The sequence below is a fragment of the Cynara cardunculus genome, assembly GCF_001531365.2.
Source record: "Cynara cardunculus var. scolymus isolate 2C chromosome LG 6, CcrdV1, whole genome shotgun sequence".
NCBI lineage: Eukaryota > Viridiplantae > Streptophyta > Magnoliopsida > Asterales > Asteraceae > Cynara > Cynara cardunculus.
In genome coordinates, this window is record NC_037533.1 from 16,710,003 (window position 1) to 16,733,665 (window position 23,663).

The 23,663-nt window shown below is 30.7% G+C and overlaps 3 protein-coding genes across 3 annotated transcripts; 1 reads left to right on the forward strand and 2 right to left on the reverse strand.

Moving 5' to 3' along the window:
• Positions 1-12,991: 12,991 nt before the first annotated feature.
• On the forward strand, positions 12,992-13,534 carry LOC112514762. Its single transcript, XM_025121363.1, has one exon. The coding sequence runs from the start codon at positions 13,074-13,076 to the stop codon at positions 13,434-13,436; it is 363 nt and encodes a 120-aa protein (XP_024977131.1). The 5' UTR covers positions 12,992-13,073; the 3' UTR covers positions 13,437-13,534.
• Positions 13,535-15,681: 2,147 nt separating this feature from the next.
• LOC112514685 (CRS2-associated factor 2, mitochondrial) lies at positions 15,682-20,963 on the reverse strand. Its single transcript, XM_025121280.1, has 5 exons — positions 20,447-20,963; positions 19,289-19,416; positions 18,003-18,228; positions 16,349-16,476; positions 15,682-15,953 (listed from the first exon to the last, which is right to left on the reverse strand). The coding sequence occupies exons 1-5, from the start codon at positions 20,952-20,954 to the stop codon at positions 15,858-15,860; spliced, it is 1,086 nt and encodes a 361-aa protein (XP_024977048.1). The 5' UTR covers positions 20,955-20,963; the 3' UTR covers positions 15,682-15,857.
• Positions 20,964-22,038: 1,075 nt separating this feature from the next.
• Positions 22,039-23,116, reverse strand: LOC112514842. The gene has a single exon (XM_025121463.1). It carries the CDS (start codon positions 23,042-23,044, stop codon positions 22,139-22,141), a length of 906 nt encoding a protein of 301 aa, XP_024977231.1. The 5' UTR covers positions 23,045-23,116; the 3' UTR covers positions 22,039-22,138.
• Between the last annotated feature and the right edge of the window lie 547 nt (positions 23,117-23,663).

Genomic DNA, 23,663 nt, shown 5'->3' on the forward strand with positions numbered 1-23,663 from the left:
CTATATATATATATATATATATATATTTGTATCTTTAAATCAATAGTCAGTATTTACAGCAGTTATAATAAAGAACAAATTGCATTAAAAAGTAACGTATTTTAATTTGATTTCTATATTGGGTAACGTACTTTTAAAACTTTTATTTTGGTATCTAATATGTAAAATTTTAAACATTTAAGTACCTAAGAACCGGTTGAAGCATTAACCGATCATCATGCTGGTGTGGCGAGTGATGTGTGTATCCAACTCAGTATTATTTGCTGAGTTGGTTAGTGATATGGATTTTTTTAATCAAAAAATAAAAACATTTAATCTAACATTAGCCTTCAACTAGTTATCCGGGTACTTAAATGTTTAAAACGTTATATTTTAGATATCAAAATGAAAGTTTTAAAAGTACGTTACCCAAAATATAAATCAAGTTAAAGTACGCTATTTTTTAATACGATAAAAAGATTTTAAAATTAAAGGAGATATCATTAATATTGTTATTGCTAAAACATTAGTTATTAAGAGTTTAATATAATTCTTTTATTTTTTTTTGACTTTTGATATTTTATAAAAACAAAATAATATTATAATTATAAAAGTCCTCGTTAAATTACTTTTCACTCATCATTTTATTTTTAGTTAATTAATTTAATTAAATTAAACAAAAATCACACAATAAAAAATGTCATGTATTAATTAAAAAAATGTAATAATTACACATTTCTAAAACTACATGACATTTTATTAGTAGACATTTATTTTGGGACAGATGGAGTATAATTTATAAAACTAACAAAAATACAATAATTTTACGTAGGGGCATGCTAAATACATTCTCGTATATTGTCTAATGCACGTCTGCCTACTAATTTTCTTCTCAAATACATCAGTATCAATAATTATTTTTTATATTTTCAATGTGGTTTGATCTGATATAAAAGAAAGTGTATAACCACAAGGGTGTTGTCCGACTGGTTTGAGTTTGGACTCTAAAAGTCAAAAGTATCTGGAGGTCTCAGGTTCGAATCCAATGAGGAATAAAAATTCTCTTATAGCCATGGAGGTTCAAATGCGGTGACTCCGGGCTACCAACGAAGCGCGTGATCGTACTGGGATTAGTCGACTCGCATAACGGGTTGGATATCCAGGTTAATTAAAAAAAAGTGTATCTTGACATATATTTTTTAATAAATTGTGATGATTTAAACAAAAAATCATAATTAAAACCAGAGAATCGGATTCTTTTGTTACAATAATGTTTCATTCAAATTTGTTTTTTTGGAAATAAAAATCTTAAAAATTAAATTTACAAAATAATTTTTATTTATTTAAAATGTAATAAATATATTATTTGGAGTAATTTCGAACACCGTTTCTGAAACTAAAAAACAAATTAAAAAAAGACAAACAGTAGCGTCGGTACACGCAGATATATGGGGCAGCAGCAGAACCCCCACGAGGATTCTGCCACGTGTAAATCTGGAACATGCAACCATGTTTCTGTTCCCCCTTGGATACTTTTTTAATAATTTAAATATTATTATTTATTTTTATATTTTATTTAAATATGTTGGTGAATCCTATGCACTTTTGTCTTCCCATATTTATATATATATATATATATATATTTATATATATATATACAAATTTATATTTATATTTATATTTTTCCTTTTATTTAAAAAAAAATTAGAATGTCAATTCAAAAAAATCACTTACAAAGTGTTTGGTTAGAGATATTAGACAGTAATAAATGAGAATGAAAGTAAAAAAAACTGTCTAGTTTTATCTAATATAATGGACTCATTCTTCTAGAAGCCTAAATTTTGATTCCAGGTTAAACCGGGAGAACTGGAAATTCATCTCATTTTCATTTCCTGTCATTTTCATTTTCATTCATTTGACTGAACCAAACACCCCCTTATTTCACATGGTTTAAAATAAGTGTTTATATTATTATTTTAATTTATTTAAGATAAATATCTTTCTATAATCAAGAGTATGATTGTTATTAAAAACTGTAATAATTATAAATTTTTAAAATTATGTATCTTTTTTTTGACATTTATTTTAAAATTAAATATATTATTTAAATATCTAAGATATTTAATAAAATATTTCTAGACATTTAATTTTCGAATTTTATCATCGATAAAATAATAGAATATTATTTTATAACTTTTAAGAAATTATAAATTTTAATTAATATAATAATTACAATACAAATTAATCTAAAATTACTTATTTATCTAATTTCTCAAACCTAAAATAAATGTCTTTAATAAAAATGACATACAGTTTTGGAAATGTATAATTATTACATTTTTTAGTTGACCAGATAATACTTTTACACTGAATAATGGAGAGACGAGTTTTTCCATCAATCAAGGGTAAAACAGAAAAATAGACATATCTTTTTAAAATGTTGGGTTCCGGTGAGAATATAAGTTATGACGAGAATCATAAGAAGAGATCTCCACATTTGAATCAATTCTAGTTGAATGTCAACACCAATGAGATACACCAAGATACACCGAATTAATTCTCTTCTAAAGCGCAATTTATGGGTGGGTATAAAGTTAAAACTGATCAAATGTTCAGATCTCTTCTTACGCTTCTCACACGATCTTTCGCCTCTTTTTTAAAAATGAACACTTATTTTACAATAAATTAAAATAGAAACATGAACACTTACTTCAAAACCGAAAAAACATTGCATAAGAAGTGGGTCCCACATATATAAACTATACACCAATGTGGGCTAAATGGGGTCATGTATACATACCAAGATGCACATGGTATGTATTGTTTTGGTGTTCAATCTAGTTGACTAATTAATTAATTATTTAGAAAAAAATATATTTTAAATGTGAATAATTATAAAAATAAAATATTAAATATTAAATAAATAGGTAGGCTTTTTAGTCTTTTTACTAATGGTTTGGGCTTTAAACACCCATAAATAAAGCATTTACATCTAAATGGATCCAAGTGGGCCACAATCATCTATTGGCCCCTACTAAATGGGCCCAAAAATAATTGGGTGATTCAAAATCAAATGCATTGATTGATTATTGATATGATAATTGGAGTTTCATGATATTTACTTTTTTATTAACCTGGATATCCAACTCGTTATGTAAGTCGACTAATCTCAGATCGATCATCTGTTTTGCGGTAGCTTAGAGTTACCGCATTTGAACCTCCGTGGTCATAAGGGGATTTTTATTTTATTTTGGATTCGAACATGAGACCTCCATTCACTTTTGACTTTTGGAGTCTGAGCTTAAACCAATTGGACACCACTCTTGTGGTTAAGTTTCTTGATATTTTAATGATATGCATTATCGATTATGAGTATATAGAGTGGGAGTTTCATATATAAATCATGTAAATATTTTAAACTGTATAAATATTGTATTGGGTTTTAAAATTAGTTAGAGAGAGAGAGAAATTGAGTTCGTGTGAGATCAACTTGTTTTTGTGAGAAACGTGATACGACATTTTTACACTTGAAAACTTACAGCAAAACATTGTGAATATAAAAAAATTCGAACATTCACAGCAAAAACATTATGAATCACAATGTTTTATTGTAAAACTTTAAATAATCAATTTTTACCGGAATATAATTAATACAACACAAAAATATTTAGTTTAATAAACATGGATGATGTGTGAAATGGGGAAGGTGCTTTTATAGGAAACCTATAAATTATAGAATAGAGTCTAAGTGAGTCCTATAAAGTTGGCCATCATTGAAATGAAGCTACATCATTTTAAAAGAATATATATATATATATATATATATATATATATATATATATATTAAAAAGGTACTCACGCAATGAAGTGAGATAAATCTCGATTTTAATGTTTTCTCTTTATCGATATAATATGATTTTATGTGGTTTTAAGAAAACGATAATTTTTTATTTTCTAATAAAATATAATTTGAAAATAACATAAAAAATTGGAAAAAAAAATAAATCGATATCAGTATCAAAATAATTCTTTTTTTTTTGTGTAAGTTCTTTGATTCAATTTTTTATTATATGTTAATTTAGATTTAATAACAAAAATAATTTATTTTTGATTTAATAATATAATTCTTATAAATACAATAATTAACTATTTTATTAAAACTTAATGATTATCCTAATTATATTTTTGATTTTTTATATTTAAAATGAGTTGTTTATCATCTCTTTGATTATGTTTATCTACAGTTAGCTACATGAATTCAAGCATGAAGCTTTAAATAAGTTGTACTTACGTACAATTTACTTATAATTTTAAACAAATTTCTAAAACTTTATGAAAAAAATAATATTTTAAATAAAACTTCATTTAGGTTATAGAAAACCAAGTGGAAGGGGAATGTGCATGAAGTAGTCAAAATGGGCGACCATTTCAGTTGGAAAATTTAATGGAAATTTGGTGGGGGGCTATCTTTTCAATACTTTATGTATTATCACTTCTAATTTCAAAGAAAAATGTTGTGAAAGTTTGGTTTGTTTTTACCTTCATAATGTTTTTCTGTAAGGTTTTAAGTTTAAATTTGTGATATCATGGATCTCATAAAAATAAGATGGTTTCATGTGAATCCAACCTTATATTATATTTATATATATATATATATATATATACTATCTTATAATGCAAATTTATCAAGAGTTTTAAAAATAATTTTTAATGCATAAAGTATTATACATTTATGCACAAAATCTTAAAAGTCTTAAATATAACTCATAATGCATTAAGTATACTATTTTATGCATTCAATCTTAAAATCTTTTAATATACAATTAAAATAACATATAATATAAGTTACCAATGCACATTATTATCTTTTCTTTTCATGTTCTCAATATATTTTTGACACATTTCACTCATGTCTTCATTCTCTCATACCTCTATGTCTTCTTCTTATCCCCGAATGTGAGATTCAAACTGATATTCACCATGAGTTATTAAAAGTTTTCACATTCAATTGCTCTATAACTCTGGCTCTCAATCTCTTGATTCTTTGCTCTTTGTGTAAATCGAATACATCTGTAAAGGCGTTTAAATGTGTTGGATTTTAAATATATTGGAATTTTAAACTGTCATACAATTTTTTTCATTGATAGACTGTAATTGGAACCCTAATCTTATTTATTCAAATTGTATTAATATGTAAAAATCAAGTGTAACTTATGTCATCGTTAAATATTCTCTAATAAAACCAGTGAAACTTCAAAATCATTAAAATTCACGGATCTCGCCGCATTGCGCGGGTACACAACTATATATTATATATATATAGGGGAGCGATCAAATGCAAACCACTCAATTTGTACAAACCGTGCAAACCTCATTCAACCAATCATAATTTTTCATTTTGTTCATTTTTTTGTAATTATGAGAGGTTGATTAATCATTTTTATTGTGGAGCGTGTTAATCATAGATATTATCATCTTTATTATTTTAATTTTTAGAGAAATACATGAAACAGTTTCATTAATTTTAAAGAAATACATGAAACAGTTTCATTAAGTATTATATGAAACAATTTTACAACCATATATGAAACAACTTGATCAAAAAAAGTATTATATGAAACAATTTTACAAGATTAAGTGATTTTTATTTGATCACTCCTATATATATATATGGTATATTCCTTTTACAACCTTGTGTATTTGTACAACCCTTGCAACCCAATTAATTGAGATATTTATAGAAATGATGGGAGTTCATTTATTATGATTTGAATATTTATGGAATATGAATAGAGTTCATAATTATGATTAATACTTTATATTAGGAAGTAATCAAAACTTCTATGAAATCACATATTCATCAAATGAAATGGACGGTTGAGATTGAGTTGTATTGGTTGCATAAATGTCAAGGGTTGTATAATAACCAACCTCTCTCTCTTTCTCTCTCTCTCTCTCTCTCTCTCTCTCTATATATATATATATATGGTATATTTCTTTTACAACCTTGTGCATTTGTACAACCTTTGCAACCCAATTAATTGAGATATTTATARAAATGATTGGAGTTCATTTATTATGATTTGAATATTTATGGAATATGAATAGAGTTTATTAATTATGATTAATACTTTATATTAGGAAACAATTAATTGATTAAAAATTGAATGGTTGAGATGAAGATTGTATAGGGTGTAGGAATGGCAAATAGTGTAGAATAACATCCCTCTATATATATAGGGTATATTTCTTTTACAACCTTTGCATTTGTACAACCTTTGCAACCCAATTAATTGAGATATTTATAGAAATGATTGGAGTTCATTTATTATGATTTGAATATTTATGAAATATGAATAAAGTTTATTAATTATGATTAATGCTTTATATTAGGAAACAATTAAYTGATTAAAAATTGAATGGTTGAGATGAGGGTTGTATAGGGTGTAGGAATGACAAAGAGTGTAGAATAACATCCCTATATATATATATATATAGAGAGAGAGAGAGAGAGAGAGATGAGCGATCAAATACAAATCGTCTCAATTTGTACAAACCTTACAAACTAATTACAACCAATCACATAAATCTATTTGTTTTCTTTTTATTTATTTATTTATAAGGGTATTATGGTCATTTGAATTTACAATAGTTATGTTTGGTAATTATTTAATATTAATAGATAAGTTTGGTAACAACATAATATTTATATATATATGGATGATATATTGATTAGCACAATATTGGCAAACATCTAATTGAGGTATACATTAATTTTTTTGAAAAAAATGGCCACATTTTAAAAAATGTACAATAATTTGTTTAAAAAAATCGCACTAATTTCCAATGAAACAGACTCAAATTGTTCAATGAAACAAAGTGATTTCCAATGAAACATGCTCAAACTGTTGAATGAAACAAAGTTATATATGATTGCATCAGGTTCATATGTATAACATCTATGATGAAACAAGTTTATATTTATAGGTATGTAATACAGTTTGTAATGAAACAGATTCATATGTATAACAACTGTAATGAAACAAGTTTATATGTCATATATGGTTGCATCAGATTTATATGTATAATAGCTGTAATGTAACAAGTTCACAAAACATGTTTTTCCATGTTTTGCCTTCCATGTCTCAAATATTGGCTCTTCATAAAAAAAATGAATGAATGTGATTAGTTTGTAAGGTTTGTATGAAATGAATGGTTTGTAAAGTAAACATCATCTCTCTCTCTCTCTCTCTCTATATATATATATATATATATATATATAATACACCCTTTTACACTCCTACAACTATTATGACCAAATTAGAAGGATCAACAACGGTTACCATTTGATCGGTTGTAATTACTTTTAACTAAAAAAACCCAAAAAAAAAAAAATGGATGATGGATAAATGAGTTACATTGGTTGTGTAATCTAGGGTTTGTATTGAAATGTCTCTCTCTCTACACACACACACATATATATATATATATATATATATATATATAGAGAGAGAGAGATGAACGATCAAATGAAAACCATTCAGTTTGTACAAATCGTGTAAACCACCCTCATCCGTCGATTTCATTGTTTAATCTTATGAAAAATTTACATGAAATTATTTAATCTTGTGAAATTGTTTCATATGATACTTTTTTTGATGAAATTGTTTCATATATGGTTATGAAACTATTTCATATAATACTTAATGAAATTTTAATGAAACTGCTTCATGTATTTCTCTATAAATATAATGATGAAGATGATAATATCTATGATTAACTTCCTACACAATAAAAATGATTAATCAACCTCTTATAATTACAAAAAAAATGAACAAAATAAAAAATTATAATTGGTTGAATAAGGTTTGTACGATTTATATAAATAACGTGGTTTGCAAAGTAAACCTCATATATATATATATATATATATATATATGTGTGTGTAATAATTTACAAATCTAATATATCATGCAAAATTACAAAACAATCTTCATGTGTGTGATAACATACCATATTTATATAATATTGTTTTATATGAAAAACATTCAGAACAATTTTATGTATAAAAAAGTTCCAAATGTTTTACATATAAAATAACATTGTATTTCACATGTATTGTTTCATATATGAAAAAAACATATAAAAACTAATTTGTAATTTTCTACAAATGATTGAATATGTGAAAGAATATATATATATATATATATATATATGGTATATTTCAACTACTATAATTTCTATTTGTACAACCAATACAAACCAATCAATTGAGATCTTCACGAAAATGACGAGAGTTCATTTATTATAATTTGAATATTTATGGAAGATGATCAGAGTTCATTAATTATAATCAATACTTTATATTAAAAAATAATCAAAACTTTTATAAAGTCACATATTCATCAAATTAAATGGACGGTTGAGATTGAGTTATATTGGTTTACAAATGTAAATGATTTGCATAATAACCCACCCCCTCTCTCTATATATATACATAACATGTTTTAAATCCTTTCATAATTTAAACATATAACTTTTTAAAACTTCAAGAGTTTGAATTTTGTGAACCAAATAATAAATTTAAATACATAATAAATGTTAAATTATATGAATATGGTGAAGTGGGCTAATCATGATTAAGTTCAAATCCAAGTATGAATAAAAACCCCATTGTGGTCATGGAGGTTCAAATACGGTGACTTCAAACTATCTGTAAAGCAGGTAGTCATCTTGGGATTAGTCGGCTCGCATAACGGGTTGGATATCCAAGTTAATAAAAAATTTTATGAATATGACATAATATAATAGTATTTCAAAAATTTCAAGATTTTTTAATAAAATATATAATATTTTTTCATTTTAATTTAGAATAAATTTTTAATAAGTAGTAAAAAAAGACCGTACGGATCTTTTGAGTGGTGGGGTTTAATTTGTGATTAGGAGGTGAAGTGGGTTAATCATGATTAAGAACCAATTAGATAAGTGTTGGAGATAATCATGAAATTACAAATAAATTATTATTTTTTAAGCTTAATTATTTAAAAACTTAGGGGACGTTTACTTAAAAATTACCCGGTCAGTGCTTACTGGAAAAATTTAACACTATTATTTACTTACCGAGTGAGATTTTAGTTCACCAAAACGACATTGTATACAACAATTTACCCGATAAACGTTTATCATGACAATAGTCGTCGCTCTCACTTACCATATAAGACTATTGGTTCTTGTATCGCTCTTACCAGATAAGATTCTTGTTTCTTATCATATTCATCCGGTAAGGTAGTGTGACTTGGTAAAAGCTTACCCGGGTAAGCGTTTGATAAACTGTCCCTTTGACAATTGTGAGTACTTTAATGTATAGTTTTATATGTTTTTTTTATCATCTAAACTTAATATTCAATGTATTGATAAACATATATTTGTTTTACAATGCTTTTATTTATTAACCTGGATATTCAATATACTATGCGAGCTGACTAATCCTAGGATAACTACCTGCTTTGCAGGTAATCCGGAGTCACCACATTTGAATCTCTGTGGCCACAAGAGGATTTTTATTCTCCTTGGATTTGAACCTGAGACCTCCAGATACTTTTGACCTTTGGAGTCTAAGCTTAAACAATCAAACACCACCCATGTGGTTCAATATATTTGCTTCATATATATATATATATATATATATATATATATATATATATATATATATATATATATATATATATATATATATATATATATATATATATATATGGGTCACAATTTTACGTCTAACTTTTGTTTTACAAACAGACTATAAAAGTTCATATTGTGAAATTAATATATGTTAATTGATATTTTAAATCTTATTTTTAAAAGAAAAAAAATCACATAAAATAACACATTATTACATGAATATTCAAAAATAACTATTTTAATAGTAATTTTTAAATGTTTTTACATATTTAATATTTAAAGAAAATCATTTTTGATCAGTTTCATACAATATTTCAACCCTTTTGACACCATCTTCAACTGAACACTAAAAACACACAAATGTAAGGGGTCATTTACCAAACGTAAGGGGTCATTTACCAAACGTTTATCCGGGTAAGCCCTTACCAAAATCACATTACCTTATCGGATGAATATGGTAAAGATCAAGATTCTTACCCGGTAAGAGCGAGATAATGACGAAGAGTCTTACCCGGTAAGTGAGAGCGACGACTTTTACCATGGTAAGTGCTTAGTGGGTAAATTATTGTATACGATGTCGTTTTGTTGGACTAAAATCTTCCCGGTAAGTAAAAGATAGTGTTAAATTTTACCAGTAAGCGCTTACCAGTTAAGTGTTTGGTAAACGGCCCCTAAGTATTTTTATCTTCAATCCAACACTAAAACACTAAACGAATTGAGGTCCAAAACGTTGGCCTCTGTAGGGGTGTGCATCGGACAGGTCGGGTGGATTTGGGTGGGAAAATAAAAAACCCGATCGGACTTCGGATATGAAAATCAAGCCCCAATTTTTGGATTTCGGATTGCTTCGTGTTCAGGTTTAGCTATAATGCAAAAAATATATATCTCCAATCGATTTTAACGATGAATTCAATCGATTTAAAAGATTGATAAACCAATAATATGCTTAGAAATTAGAAAAGAACACGACTGACTAAGATTTTTAGAATTTTCAAAAAATAATTAGATACATAAGTATATTTATATAGTACTTAAAATATATATGTATATATGTTTCGGGTTTTCAAACGGATCGGGTGGACAAATCAAACCCAACCCGAACCCAAATTTTCCGCCAAAAGTCGGTTTTTCGATTTTCGGATTTCGGGACATTCGAGTTTTACATATATACCTTATTTTCGGTTCGGGTTTGGGTTCGGATTTCAGATAATTCTGGTTTTGCACACCCCTAATTTAGAAAATTCTCGAAAACAATAAAGTTCGGCTAAAAACACATCAAACAACTATGCGGACTTTTAATATACTTTAAAAGGTGCACCAGTCGGCAAAAATCCTAGGGCCACAACTATTAAAGAAAACTCTTATTTGTATTTTTTAATAAATTACGTAAAAAAAAGTGACATTTTTTTTTATCTGGATCACAAAAGGATTCATTTATATGTACATATTATTTGGGTAAAAAGTTGATTATCAGTAATCATAACTGGAACCCGACTTCAAGAACAACAATGTCATAGAACATTTTTTGCTCACTCAACGACTGAGGCTAGTCCAGGAGAAGGGGATCAGAACCGTTCCTTAGCACGTTAAATGTGAGATTTTGAACAGGGCCCCCAAAATTTTGGGACCCAAATTTACATGTGACTAGGGTATTTTATTGACCTGTGTAGAATTATAGCCGAAATTATTTAGGTTCAAATCATTAATGGTTTAGGTTTAGTTTCAAATTGTTAATCATTATAGATTTAACTCATTTTGTTCTTAACATATATTATTTGTTATCTCATTTATGCAATGCAATCAAAAGTTTAAGACATAATAGGATCTTCAAAAAAGATTGGAACGTCCCTGAAAGGCGATGAAATCCAAAACCTCGATTTATTAAATCATAATCTTTTAATTATTTTTTAAATTATATAAATTTAATTTATATACAATTTTTGTCGTACTTTTTATTTAATAAAAAAGACATGCAAATTGTTGGTTGGTTGGTTGGTTTGTTTGTTACTCGACAACAACCACACGTTGGAATCATCTCACTGAGTCCGTGTTCACACCTCTGTATATCCGGTTTTTTTATTCTTTTCACACTTTCATTAATATCCGGTTCACTCCCCTTAGACCGGGCCCAGTTATCCACTATTTTAAAAACAATATAATTTAATAAAAAGACATAGAGTAAATTACAAGTTTGGTCCATTAGGTTTGGAAAATAAACACTTTTCATCCTTTCATTTTCAAAATTATAAGATAACCATCATAGCTTGCAAAAACGTCTAGATTTGATCCTTTTTTCTAAAGATAGTTACAGAATCCCCTTAAATGAGGGACTTTTTTGTCTTTTATTTAATTAAAATTGATTTTATGATTTTGATTCCTATGGTTTTTGATTGGTAAAAGAACAAAAATGCCCCTCGTTTAACGAAATTTTTACTGATTGTTAAAGTTAAGGACATGATCCGGACGCTTTTACAAACCACGATGGTCATCTTGTGATTCCGATACTAAAAAAACGGAAAATATCACTTGTCACAAATCATCAAGGACCAAATATGTAGTTCACTCTAAAAAATATTCCAATATTTTTTCAATCACCAATCTCAAGTAACAGTTAATGCTCAATCAACGTTTTGAAAACATCAGTGTTTTCATCTTTTTGGTATTACAGTATCTAAATTACTGATAGAATATAATATTTTATAAAAAATAAAATGTTTAAATTTTACTACGAGTGTTACCGTATTATACACTTTAACAAAATGTAAATATAACGAGGAGACAACTAGGAGGGCATGAAAGAGATGCACGTGTCGATTTCATAGCAAGTGTTGATTAAGTTGATCAACAACAGTGACGAAACTGCCTGGAATAAATGATTGTCCAAGACCTGGTCTACAAAGAAGACCCAGATATAATAATACTGTACATGTTTTTTTTATGTTCAGTCAATTGTTCAAAACAGTCAAATATAAATCATAATAAAAAACCAGTAAAGACCAGAATATACATTCTGATACGACCCTATTCAAATTAAACATTCGTTAATCAAATTTATTTGGCCAAAATCCAATTTAATTAAACTTAAAATGCGGATTTGATTTGATATATAATTTAATAAATATTTTTTTAATTAATAATAATTTGGAGTTGGGGATAAGGTCAAGCCACCTGCATAGGTAGCACACCCTTTCTCCATCCGACGTGGCAGTCCATATCACTTTGACCCCTTCTTCTCTCTCCTCATCTATACATACACCATTTCTGTATCTATATCCACCATCATCACTCCTATTCCTATATATATATACAGACATATATCTATGTATCTATCATAAACCCATAATTCCAATTCTCAAATAATCCTTTTTTTCTTTCATTAATTCACAAATTTCATCACCAAAAACCCAATTAATCGAATGGGAAACTGTGTAAGAAAAGATTCCGACGTGCAATGGGGCGGCGACGATTGGGGATCTCCGTCGTCATCGCCGGAACATTCCTTGCTTTACTCTGAAGGTGGCAGAAAAACTGAAGAGAGAGAGGTGGTCGGAGAAAAAGATTCTGATCACCGGTTTTCTTCTTCCGACGGGAAGAGGCCGCCGACGACGGAGGTGAAGATTAAGATAACGAAGAAGCAGTTGGAGGAGTTATTAGGTATGAAAGAGATGCAAGGGTTGACGTTACAGCAGGTGTTGAATCTGTTGATGAACGGTGGAGATGGAGGATTTGAATCGAATCAACGGTCGTGGAGACCGGCTCTACAGAGTATACCTGAGTGATCGTCTACATATATATTTTTGAGGTTTAGTTATTGCACATATACATACATATTCTTTTGTAAATATAATTTCGAATTCAAGATTTTTAAACTCTTTTTATGTATATTTATTTATTTATTTTATGTAAGTTATTTGTTTTACCTTTTAATAGTTTCATTAGAAGGTAACCTCTGAATCGTGAATCTTATTTAGTAACAAAATTGTCTCTTAATGGTTCTAAAACCCTCTGAATGATTTTGTATCTTAGGTCTCCCTTAACCATTCAACACCATAATTTCATTCTGAATAATTACTAAACAATTATATTTCATTTTGCACTGTATTATAATAGTCTCTTAATCATTCTGATCACTTAATCGTTTTACATCAAACCATTTAACAATTGCCAAACAGCCCTATGTGAAAGTTTATAGTAATTATTCAGAATGCCGTTTTATATCATTAGAACATTCGTCCTTTTATAGTAATTACTTATGTGAAGTAATTAATTACATGTATAACAGATAAAATGACGTTTAACAGATCTTCAAAGCGTAGAAAATAAAGTATTTGATTCTTTTAGATTTTTAAAAAGAGTTGGTTTCGGTAACGCACTGGTTAAGGCTTAATGGGATGTAATGGAAATTTCATTTTTTTCGAGTTTGAGTCCAGGCATTGTCAAAACTTTCATGGCAATGGAGGTTTACCTGTGATGACACCATACATTAGTAGTCGTTTGAGTGAATTCTCGGTACTCGGTGCGTGTAAGTTGGTCCAGATACCCATAATCACTCGAAATAAGTTGGTTTCGGTGGAATTCTTAAATCATTATTCAAAATAGAAAAAAATATAAAAGAACTAAAAATTCTATTCTTTATTACCTTATTTAAAAAAAGGAAGAATGTACATTAAATTATAAAATTTAGGGGCCGTTTACCAAACGTTTATCCGAGTAAACGTTTATCAAGTCACATTATCTTATCTGATGAATATGGTAAGGATCAAAACTCTTACCTGGTAAGAGGGAGAAAAGGACCGAGAGTCTTACCCGGTAAGTGAGGGTGACGACTCTTACCGACGACTCTTACCATGGTAAGAGCTTACTGGGTAAATTGTTACATACGATGCCGTTTTGGTGGACTAAAGTCTTACCTGGTAAGTAAGTGGTAGTGTTAAGTTTTACTGGTAAGCACTTACCGGGTAAGTGTTTGGTAAACGATCCCTTAATTTGAAAATATGTTATTTATAAGAAGTTTTTTTTTTTTGTATATTAAAGTACTGAATATTTTAATAATATAATTAATATTATTATATTGTAGTAAAATGGTAACGTATTTCAAAAGAGAACGGGTTACGTCAAATACCATTATGAAAGACGTTATAACGAATTTTGTCGTCTCCAAGAAATCTTATCTTTACGCCTTTTATGTGAAATGTTACTGAGTTTTCTCGTCTTGTAAACATCTGTAGTAGACATCTGAAGGATTTAAAAGCATATTGACAAAGCTATTGGTCTATCTGGCTTATTCGCACAGTTCATTTGGATTGTTTACTTACGACTTATTCGCACAGAATATAACTTAATCGCACAGATAGAAATGGTGTTGTCCTTATTCAGCTACAAAAATGACACCCTGCCCTTTATTTAAAGCACCACTTCCTTCCCATATGAGACACCCTATCTTTGGCCTCTTTATGATTTTTTGTTTTGACGTTCAAGTAATTAATATTGGGGGGTAAATCGGTCATTTATGTTATTCAGACTGTTGGTTCAGATAAAAAAAATAAACACCACCACCCATTTATCCAGACAGACAAATTTATTCATACAAGACTTAATAATTTTTTTTGGTAAACAACCCCTAAATCATGTATAGCTAAAGGTATCTGTGTGGATCAATCTGTTTGTATATATTGAGAAAATTATTGTTTGAAAAGGTTATTTCATAGATGGAAGAAGTATTGGAAGGGATATTTTGACAAAAAAACTTGTCTTTCTGTATAAAGCTCCCTAGAAGCTTATTGGATAATCCACATTATATATTATGAAGTCACTACTAAACCATTATGTATAGCCGACCAAATAAGCTGTGAATCTCGTCAAGCTGCTAATAAACAGGCCCTAGGAGTTCCTCCCTTAGCTTACAGAGTCGACATCTCGATCAACTTCATGGACCGATAAAAGGGGTTGGTAAACATCATCGTTTCTAACTAGATAAGCGCCTCTTACCTGTTAAAAAGCAAAGCGGTAAACAGATAGCAAACAACCCCTAAATAAATGTCGCATCGATTAACTACCAACAACTTAAATTTCACAAAATAATTGGTATTTATATCAATAAATCTATATGATCATATAACAGAATCCAGAGAAGAAAAGAGTCCCAAGGTCATGGTTTCGCCCCCGTGCCCGACGAGCCGCCATGGGCTCGGTGGTGCATTTCAACATGGACCCAAACCGGTTTCCGTAGCTTTCTTCCCTCTCCAAAGGATGATTTGTTCGTCTTTATACAAAATGGGGACACACGGTACCAAATCCTGTAAAAGTACAAACAAGATAAAGATACTGTTAGATTTTTTCAAGAAACCAGATCAAACAAACCCAATATATCCGACTTGGATGATTTGACTTCAAGAAACCAGATCAAACGAACCCAATATATCCGACTTGAATGACTCGACTTCAAGAAACCATATCAGGCAAACCTAGATGAATGACTTGACTTCAAGAAACCAGATCAAACAAACCCAGTGTATCCCACTTCGAATGATTTGACTTCAAGAAACCAGATCAAACAAACCCAGTATATCTGAATTGAATGATTTGACTTAAAGAAACCAGATCAAACAAGCCCAAGATATCCCAATTGAATGATTTGACTTCAAGAAACGTAAAGGTCCAATCTTTTCACAAGATCTGATTATAGGCGTACCCTTAGCTTCGCAGCAATCCTTTTGCAGTCGCTCATACCCACGTGGGCACAGTCGAGTTTCAATACTTCTTCGGCTTCAAAAGCCTCTCTCACTTTCTCTACAACGTTAGCATACACACCGTTTCTCGCTGCAGAAGATATAACCATCAATGTCAAACTCCGCTCTACAAAAAATCAAATGGCAAAAACGGAAAATAAAGCATATCACACACACACACACAGAGTATATGTGGAATGACTGGAATCCATTTGAATCTCTTTCTAAAGGAACCAAAGTTCGTACATATATAGAGGCCTGATGGAGATGAATCCTAAATTTCAATGGCACCGAAGGATCAAATGAAGGAGAAGATGCAGAAGCGGTGGCATTAGTTAGGATGGAGGCCGGAGAAGAAGCAGAAAGAAGGGGATGTTGAAATTAGATGTTCACGGATGTATGCACATGTGCATGCAAAACATGTTCACCGTCTTCGTTTTCTACGATGCTGAAACTGGATTCAGTTGTTCATCTTTCAAATTCTGTGGTTTATGGGGTTTATGCATACGTGAATACAATGAGGAATTTAAACCTTCATCTTTTTAGTATGTTTTTTTTTGCTTTTGCACACGTGAATACACGGGATGGATTCAAGAATTCATCTTTATCTCTTTCTACTTTGGTTTTTTAGGTTTATGCACGTGTGAATATGATTAATACGTATCTCATTCACATGTTCATGCTATCCAAAAACTGAAAGAAATTGAACATTGTGTCTCATTCACATGTGTATTTCAACCCTGCAAATCGAATGACATTGAATATCGTGATGCATTCACATGTGCATACAAACTAGAAAATGATGGACAATGAATACGACGACCTATTCACATGTACGTACAACCTAGAAATTAGAAGATGATGAATACGGAGATTCATTCATAGGTGCATGCAACCCATAAATTAAAAGACAATGAATGTGGTGTGCATGTGACGCATAAATTGAATGAAGCAATGAGTAATGGAATATTTTTTCTGTAGATTGTAGAATATTTTTTTGTATATCGTTGAAATATTTTTTAGATGATTATGAAGTTCCCATAAACTGTAGTAGTTTTCCTTTATTTTAGGGATTTTTAATAAATGGAAATGATTATCCATTTATGAAATGTACTATTTTGCCCTTTTCCATTTAATAAAATGTTAAATTGCTATTTTTGATAATCGTTGGATTAGAACTAATCTGTGGTTACTAGAGTGCTCCTTAGTTTTTCATTTTTCTTTTTTGCGGTTTTCCCCTGAACCTGACCCTATATATAAATTAAAAAACTGAGGAACACCCTAGTAACTATTCATCTGTACAGTTTGTACATATGCATACCAGTAATTTGTAAATAATCTTTCTGGTATGCACATATGCATAACATGCCCACGTGCATAGATACCAAAAAATATCTTCAATTACTTGTATGCACATATGTATACCGTACAAAATAAACGACTATTAAGGTGTTCCTCAGTTTTTCAATTTTTGGGGGTTTTCCCTAGAAACTCACACACACCCTCCCCCCCTATATATAGGTTTTATGGTTCGTGTCTAGCTGATGTGGGATATATTGTTTTCGTTTGGACTATGTGCATGGTCAAACCAACGAAAAAGGCAAGAGATTCACATACATAGTTTCATAAATGGAGGAGAGTTAAGTCCACGGTTCCTCATTTCTTTGGTTTCTTCAAACGTCAAGCCATCGGCAACGTTCTTTATGAGCTTCGGATAAATTGGCGGATATGGCTTCCATAGCATTAAAGGAACGACGGGTCTATTCTTGGGGTCATAATTCCGTCCCCTATACAGTAACAAGATATTAATTTGACGGTAAATGATCTTCCCACCAGATTTCTCCTGCAAAGTTCTATGAATCCATCAGACAACCAGAATTAGAGCAATAAAACATTCTAAAGTTAAGAATTTCGTTAAAAGATCCGTAAGGATGCGTTTGGCACCGGAAGGGAAAAAAATTGTGAAAGGTTTCAATTTGCCATGGATACTTTAGTAATTTACCAAACTTGTCTCATTTCCTCGGTTTTTATTCCACCAACTTTTGGTGGGACAGGAAAAAATAATGCATTTTTGTCCCATAGTCTTGTCTAGTCTCAGTCTAAGGAGCTGTTTCCTTGGTTTTCCGTTATGTCCTTGTGTGCATTAATCTGTCTATACAGACCAGAAAGGTTTTTGTTTGGGAGGTTTTTTTTGCTTTAGATGGAATGGGCATGTCTTTTAATTGGGAGGGACAGGTTTGAAAAAAACTTGGCTTTCTACATAAAGCTCTCCCGTAAAAGCTTAATGAATAAGCCACTTTCAATATCATTAAGCCACCACAATTGTTCAGCGTTTGATAAGACAAAAATGGTCAGGAAAGAACAGATAAAATGATTAATTTACCCCTAATAAGTGGTTTATATCTTTTATAAATTTTGATTAATTTATGTAATTTATTAATTTCTAATAAAATAAATATTTTTTAATAACAAAATCTATCATTAGAAAATTTTCAGCAATGATTAAAATGACACCAAAATAAAAAGTTTATGTAGTTTCCAAAAATTTTATATTTGTACATTTTATATATTATTTTATTTAATAAATTACATAAATTGACCAAAATATAGAGACCGTATGAAAATAATATTTTGAGTACAATAAAGTAAAAGTTTAAAGAGCATAAAATAAAATAAATAAAATTTATAGAATCAATAAAATGTAAAAAGGGAAGCTTCTTAGAAGAGAATTAAGTTTTATTTTGAGATTATATTGGTAAAATATACGTTTGGGACATGTCTGTGCAGCCACTCTATTCCACATGAAAGTCGTGCCAAACGTGAAACAGTGATCCCATGATCCCTGTTCTGTTATGTCCTATCCAGTGTACCAAACACACCCTAAAAGAAGTACAAGTTCAAACCTCGAGGTGGAAACAGACATTGTCCATGTCAAGAGTCGGGACTCCTAAGCATTTGATCCTTATAGCTTCGGCTTTCTTCCAATGGTTATGGATGTCATCGATCATGTTGTGAGTAACCCCGCCCTTTCCTAACAAATAATAGACGTCAAGATTCAATCAAGATCTTTCTTTTTTCTTTTTCGCACACACTTTTTGCAAGCCCGAGGACTTTTGCAAATCAAGATCATATTGTGAGTAACCTCTTCACTTTTTAGCCCATTTTTTCCCGTTTAAACCAAAATGGCCAAGATTTCGCATGTGCCCATTTCCAAACTAGCGAAATGTATATTTATGAATAAAACATGATTCTAGTGAGCGACTTCGCAAGCCACTACCAAGATTTTGCAAGCCGTCGCACCCATTTTGCCAACTCCACCAAAATCATATTTATATCAGAAAAGGTACATTTTGGGCACTCGCAAAATTTGGGCTATATTGGTTCAATTAGAAAAAAAGTGGGTTAAAAGGTGAAGAGGTTAATCCAAAATGACTAGTTTGGTCAATTTCCCTTTTTAAATCCATGACCTTCCAAAGGTCTCGTTTGATAATGTCATTTCCACACACAAGAATGCCTAGAAACCTGTTAGAAGGTCATTTATCAGGATTTTAAAATACACCTGTCACGAAGGTCATTTAGCTAAATATACCCACAAACAAAAAGAACCTGCGGTTTATCCGGCACCCCCATCACACGAATACGTTCAAGATTTCATTTTTCATTAAGAAGTCGACGAAACACCATATGCCCACAAACGCTAGCAAGATTTATGAAACTTTGAGAGTAGAACAAACGAAATCTTGAATCAAAATGATGATAAAACATAGAAAAATTCAAGGTGCAATCCAACCCACATCATGTATTGCATTAAGGGGCTGTTTACTAAACACTTATCCGGATAAGCGCTTTCCAAGTCATATTACCTTACCGGATGAATATGGCGTGGACCAAGAATCTAACCCGGTAAGAACGAAGGCAAGGACTGAGAGTCTTATCCGGTAAGTGATGGCAAAGAGTCTAGCAATGAGTCTAGTAACAGGATTCATCTTCTATAAATAGATTTTCTTCAAGAACATGCTGTAAAATTGGGATATTTTAGTAGTGAAGATGTGAAGTTTTACCCAAATTGATTTGGCGACAGCAATCGTTATGCCGATACAGTTCAACGAGATTTAATACTTCCTCCTCCGATAATGGTTCCCCAAGAACAGCGTTCCTCTCTTCTTCAACTTTGACCATATCAACCGCCTGCTGCGACGGAGCCGCCGTGCCGGTCCATTTCCGGTCAAGTCGACCAGGTCCAAAAGGAGAGAATTTGGGGGTTTCTCGATACCCAATTGGTTCAACGGCAGGATTGGTTTCGGAGTAAGAATACCTGAAATCAAATGGTAAATCAGATTTCAAAGGGAAATTGCTCTGGGGTTTCTTCTTTGATTCATTTTTTTGTTTCTTGTTCTTCTGATTGTGGGTTTCTTGATTTTGGGGTTTTAGGGTTTTGAGGATTGGGGAGAAAGGTGGGTCGTCGTCGAAATGTGATTGTGTTAGTTGACGGGAGATAAAGAGGATTGGTTGTAGTGGGTGGCTATGGAGGTGGTGGTGGCAGCGCCGCCGTGAAAAGAGCTTTAGCATTTGGTGGCTCCTCCGTTAAATATTTTTCCGGCAACGAAATTTATAACATGAAGGTGCAGCTGGGCAATACAGGGAGAATTTACATATCTGGCCCCTCAAGTAGCTCTTTTTTCGATTAAAACCATCATCTTGTAATTAATTTTTGGAAAATTGTCAAAAATAGTTATTTCGGACCATTAAATTGAATGTTTTGGTAGCACAAAATTTATGAAAGTAGTTTGTTATTTCATGCATTTAACCTTAAATTTTATTAATAATTCATATATCGTTAAACCAAAGGCCTGTCTATACCTATTAGAAACTTAGAGACTGTTTGGTAGTTGCTGAATGATTTGGTGCAGAATGGTCAAGTGGTCAGGATAATTAGGAGGCTCTCATGATATAGTGCAAAATGAAATATAATTGTTTGATAATTAAATACAATGAAATTAGGGCGTTGAATGGTTAAGAGAGACCCATGATACAAAATCATCAAGAAGGTTTTAAAATCATTAAGAGACAGACTTTTTTTTGCCAAACAAGATTCACCTCTTAACGATTCAGAAGCTGCCTCTTAATAGAACTATTAAGAGGTAAACAAACAACCCCTTAGAGATATGCTAGATGGTTATGTTGGAAAATGAGTGTTTTGTAGAAGGTCATTGTGCTAAATAGGCCTCCTTCAACTCAATAAATTGGTTTTCTCCCTTTCAATCTCGATTACATTTGCAAACTAGTTGAAAAGCTAGTTCAATTGTCAACTGATAAAAAAACCGACTTGCTGGTAAACTAGTCATGTTTGATAAAAAAAAAAAAAAAAACTAGCTGATAAGTTAGATTACAAGATAAAACATGATTTAAGGGGGTGTTTGAGATTGCTTATTTGAAATAACTTATACTTTTCTATAAAAGCTCTTATCAACTTATTATAAGTTAAAATGGTCTAACTTCTTAAAAAACTCCTTATTACCGATTTGACACAGGTATAGGTATAAGCTGTTTATCCAAACACTCAAAAATGTTTATTACCAGTATCACACCGGAATAAATCAATAATTGTATTTATAAGCAATCCCAAACACCCTCAACACCTATGTGATTCTAATCAAACATTCAAGATTCTCAAAACAACATACAAACCTATTGAATCTTTTCACTTTTCTAAGATGAACTTTTAAACCACAATCCCTAAAATCAATTGCAAATCATAACAAGGTTTTACATGGATCTAATGTTGCTTCCAATCTTTCATTCTTGCATCTCCTTTGATCGACAACCATCGATTCGAAAACGTCCAACAAACAATCCAACCCTTCAAGATCTTCCCCAATCGCCTTAAGTGCATAAACGATGCTCTCGATGGACGACAAACATCCCGCCTTCGGTTGCCGCCTAACTTCACCGTACAAGCTCATCTTTTCGATATCCAATTTCAAATGTGGCAATAGTTTCAACCATGGATTCTCCTTATACATTTTTGTTGCTTTAGACCATGTTCCATCTAACACGATCACATTCTTGATATCGAAATCTGCATCTTCGATGCCAATCGAATCCTCACTCGGGAACAAAAGCACCGATCTTGGAGGGATTACGACTTTGAATTCTCCCACGTAGTCGTGATCCCTGTTTCTCTGCATCTTTTTCACCGTAAACCCGTTTCGTATTCCATCAATCGCAGCTCGATCGATCAAAAGCTCATCGAAATCGCGGGTTTTACTTTCGTTCCAAATACGGGTAAGAGATGTTACAGTTCCCTTCTTTTCAATGGTGAAACTGATGTCAGCAGGTTGAAATGATTCAATCTTTTTGCGATCTTCGATTGAATCATCATGACCCAGTTCGAGATTCGATTCGAGAAAGTGTATATCGAAGTGGGCTTCAGAAATAACATCTGAAATCGAAGCTAAATCGACGTTCTTGAGACCTAACATTGCGATCTTGGCTGAATTTAGTGGGTGTTTCTTCTCTAAACTATGTTGGAGGATGGTGACGGCTATGGAGTTATTGAGAATTGGGGTTTTCAATCGGGTACAGAGGCAGAATCGGGTCGGTCTGGAACAAGATGGGCAGGTGGGTCTTCGATTTTTCGGAGCAGAAAGAGTCGCCATTGTTAGGGTTTGAGAAAGAAGGATGATTTGCGGTGAGTTCCGGTGAGGTTTGAAAACGGAGAAGAAGGGTTTGTTTCCGGATTGTAAACGGATCCCCGACCCGAAATTGGTGAACATTTTACTGGAATTTCAATTTGGGAAGAATGATTTGGGCACATCCTATTTATTGAAGTCTTAAGAAATGTGTATCACGTGTGTAAATATTAGGAAAAAGTCTAAAAAAAATTCAATGAATTTCAGTTTTTGAAATTATTAAGTTTTTTAACAATTTTTTGAAATAAATAAGTATTTGGATATTTCAAAACATGTTAAATAACTTATTGGACTTTCTAAAACATATTAGATACATTTTTATGACTTATACAACTGGTTAATGTGGTAAAATAATGAAAAAAGTCTGCAAAAAAAAACCAATGAAATTTCATATTTTGAACGATTAAGTCACTAAACATTTTTTGAACCAAAAAAGTACTTAGATCTATAAAAATAAACAAATATACAAAAAAATTACTTACATTAACGAAAAATACTTATATTTAAAAAAGATTATTGATAAAATTTATTTTAATTAAAAATAAAATATATTTTCTCAGTGATTTTTTAAACTACAAAAAAAAAA